General features: G+C 38.6%; 1 protein-coding gene and 1 non-coding gene across 2 annotated transcripts in view; one reads left to right on the top strand and one right to left on the bottom strand.

Moving 5' to 3' along the window:
* Positions 1 to 1,903, top strand: part of pfdn2 (prefoldin subunit 2) — a 4,476-nt gene extending 2,573 nt beyond the window's left edge. Inside the window, exon 4 of the mRNA XM_014032514.1 lies at positions 833 to 1,903. Within this exon, the coding sequence (XP_013887968.1) occupies positions 833 to 1,024 (192 nt within the window). The 3' untranslated portion in view covers positions 1,025 to 1,903. The remainder of the gene's footprint in view (positions 1 to 832) is intronic.
* A 910-nt stretch (positions 1,904 to 2,813) lies between these two features.
* On the bottom strand, positions 2,814 to 2,895 carry trnas-gcu (transfer RNA serine (anticodon GCU)). Its single transcript has one exon. It is a non-coding gene; the product is annotated as a tRNA-Ser (tRNA).
* Between the last annotated feature and the right edge of the window lie 718 nt (positions 2,896 to 3,613).

Raw genomic sequence — 3,613 nt, 5'->3', positions numbered from 1 at the left:
ATATAACATTATGTTAACACCATGTGACAGTTTACAACCAATCACAGATTGCCAAATATARTYTCCAGCCTATGACTGGGCTCCCAGCCCAAAGAGTCTGTTATCAAACAAGAGAGTTCAGTCCGTTGCGGAGTCCTGACGTCCGGAAACAAACACACTACGAGCCTAAATGAGCTATCAGAAAGATACGAGTGATGGACAGTGTCAAGGTGAAACAGATATAAATAATTAGTCCATGACAAGGGCAATTGTTCGAATGTTTTTGAAAATGTTGCTTTAAATTTATTAAAGTCTCAGAGTCGACAGTCTCTGTCGCTGTGGACGCTGTTGTGTCTGACTGTCTGCTTGTCCGCCCCCTCGTTGTATTGTGTGAGTACTACAGATTTTTTGTGAAAATTGCAGATTTCTGAGGGTCAAGATATGGTAAATGTCCAAAGGGGTTGACATATATGCTGGTGGAATGCCATTAGTGCAGTAGTGTCCAATTCTGGTCCTGGAGGGCCACTATCCTGCATGTGTTAGAGGTTTCTCTGCTCCAACACACCTGATTTGAATGAAAGGGTGATTATCAGGCTTCTGCAGAACTTGAAGAGGTAATTCCATCACTGAATCAGGTGTGTTGGAGCAGAGAAACAAGTAAAAGATGCAGGACAGTGGCCTTCCAGAACCAGGCCTGGTCACCCCTGAATTAACCATTAGCCTGTCAGTCTGGTCATAGTTGAAGTCTCGAGCAACAGGTAAGATAATCATTTATAACTGCAGTTAACTACACAAGGCCCTGCAAACGACCGCTGTGGTTTTTACTGGTTTATTTACCTTGTTCTGGTTTTAGATCTCCAAAATAATCGAGACCATCAGCACACAAATGCAGACGAAGGGTCGGGAACTCACGGAGTACAGAGAACGTTACAACATCCGTCTGGTTGGAGAAGGTGAAGGAGAGGGGCAGGGCCAGTCGGCGACCAACTCCAGAGACAGCGAAGGAGGCGGATCCAAAAGCGGAGCTGGAGTTCTGGTCTCATAGTTCTGTAAGGATGGACAGTGACAGTAGGGCCCTTGGATTTCTGCAGCACTGAAAACAAAACAAAACAAAAATTCAAGTCAGAAAACCTGAACTCATGACATACCTTTTGGATTTGGTGATTTACTGTAATTTGTGCAAAACCATTACACTCGTTTCTTTGCAACAGGCTTCAACACCTGACAGTTGTATCCTCATAAAGGTTTTTTTATCTTTTCTCTGCCATTTGTTTGTATTTTATCTCACAATACTGTCATATATTCAGCTAATAAATTCAATGTCCAGAATACGTAATTATGACTTTACTGACTTGTGCACCAACAGGTTGATGTTTAAAATTGAAGAAAATGTTTTCTATATCATGTCGGAAATGTTGTGTTGAAAATATTTACGACTACGAGCAGACGTTGCAGCTGAATATCCAGAGCTGCTAAATAAACTGTTCAATTTTATGAAAACACACTTTAGTAAACTTCAAATTTTAGATTTCATGAGGGTCTAAGTTATTTTCATGTTGAGGAAAAAGTCATTGTTGCAGCAGAACAAGTGACTGTCTCATCCATGCCTTAGKGTAGATAAGTGTCAGATTTACTTTGGGCGAGTTTATTTTGTTTAATTATGAAATCATCATCAGACAGAAATATTATGATTGGGAATGAGCTTCCTGAATATAAGATTTGTGCTAAATGGTAACTAAAGCACCTGTCATGATGTTATCAGTAATATAGTCTAACTTTTTGGTCAATATCTGTGACTCGGATTGAGGTTTGCAAAAGGTTTGAAACAGAAAATGCCTTCCATGATCAGACATGCACTGTCACCAAGCTTTTTTTGTGTGTGTGTGTTTTGGATAATGACCATGAAATAAAAATGTCAACTTGTGCTTGTGTTAAATTATTTTTACTGGTAATCAGCAAGCATGAAAGTAAGATACTGATGCATAGTGAATTTACACAATGAGCTAAAACAAAATGAGTGAAAATTACACAATTTATTATACATAGTAGAAACTATATTATATTATCAGAAGCATTGAACATTTTAGATTCACAATGTTTTTTTTATTATGTATATTTGTTTTAATACTATTTTGGTGTAGACATTATGAAACAGGTGACACTTCCTGCCTCTGGAGGTGAAAATATACATGGTGGGTGGGAAACATTTTTACAACCTTCACCATCTTTGCCACACACCTGTAGAAGGACATTTCTCATCTGTCTGAGAAAGTTTATTAATCTAATCATCTGATTAGGACGCCTCCCTTTAGAGGTGTTCAAGCACATTCTGTTGGTAGGAGGTCCTGGGGAAGAGTCAGGACTCATCGGAGGGAGGTCTGGGTTTCTCTCCTGGACCTGTCGCTACCCCATACAGTGTTGATGAGCAGCTTTAAACTGGCTGCAAGGAGAAGAATAGTTTTAGTCTTTCTWGTGTTGCCTGTATTTGTGCTCAGATTAGGCAGGTGGTTAATGATGGCTATGCCTGCTCTTCACAGGGCTCAACTATAGCATAGCAGGTTCAAATCCCTGCCCAGGCACATACTTGAGGATACAGAGGAGTGATTGAATAATACGTGAAATTGTAAAGCATATTTTAACATCCAGAAAATATATATTTGGAGTTACTCATCTGTGAATTGTAGCAGTAAATTTTCCCAAACATTGCCAAATACACTCAAGTGATTCAAGTAACGAAACTGTACTTTGTCCACCATCGATTCTGCTACAGTGAAAATGTTCTAGGGTGGTCCCAGTTAAAGTGATTTAATAGAATGAAAAGGAAAAGTAGAATTCGACGAGGATGGGATTCGAACCCACGCGTGCAGAGCACAATGGATTAGCAGTCCATCGCCTTAACCACTCGGCCACCTCGTCTGGATAAACCCTTTACAGTGTGCACATCACTTTGTGGATACACCCACAGTCTAATTGGGCTGAATGCTGATTGTATTTTTGTGTCAACTGGAAAAACGAAGTCGATTTTAATTACATTTTTTGTGTTTGATRCACCATGAAATGTTTTGACAGCAATGCTGAAGCCACCAGTGTTACAGGATACTTCACTCACATTAGTCTGTTTCTCTCRTCCAATGGGCTTCGTCCTCTCCATTACGACTTAACCAATTACGGACCAGCCTTGGAACTCGACCAATCAGAGAGCTTCTTATTCTTCTTCTTGTGTTGTTTTATGGTAGTTGGCGAACTACAGAATGGTGCATTACCACCACCAACTGGAAAGGAAATATTATTGGTTACTTATTTTCCTGTGGTTGTAAACAATAGTCCTAATGTTTAAAAATATAAACTTAAAACAAAACAAAAATACAAGGATTTAAGGATTTAGGACACCAGCAAACACATAATGTGTTATTTAAAAAAAGGGACACTTAACAAGACAATTGTTGGAACTTCTGTGCTTGTTAAATGTTTTCAATGTATTAGCACTAATAATAGAGGTTAAAAATGTTAAATACACTGATCTTTAATTTTTGATGAATAAATAATAAAATGTGGGGGGTTCTTTAAAACAAATAAGGTTTATGGTATTTTAGTATGAATAACATATATATATGTATACACACACACACACACA

Source organism: Austrofundulus limnaeus, unplaced genomic scaffold (genome assembly GCF_001266775.1).
Source record: "Austrofundulus limnaeus strain Quisiro unplaced genomic scaffold, Austrofundulus_limnaeus-1.0 Scaffold1472, whole genome shotgun sequence".
NCBI classification, from domain to species: domain Eukaryota; kingdom Metazoa; phylum Chordata; class Actinopteri; order Cyprinodontiformes; family Rivulidae; genus Austrofundulus; species Austrofundulus limnaeus.
Note: the sequence above shows the minus strand (reverse complement) of the source record. Positions and strands in the feature narration are given on the sequence as shown.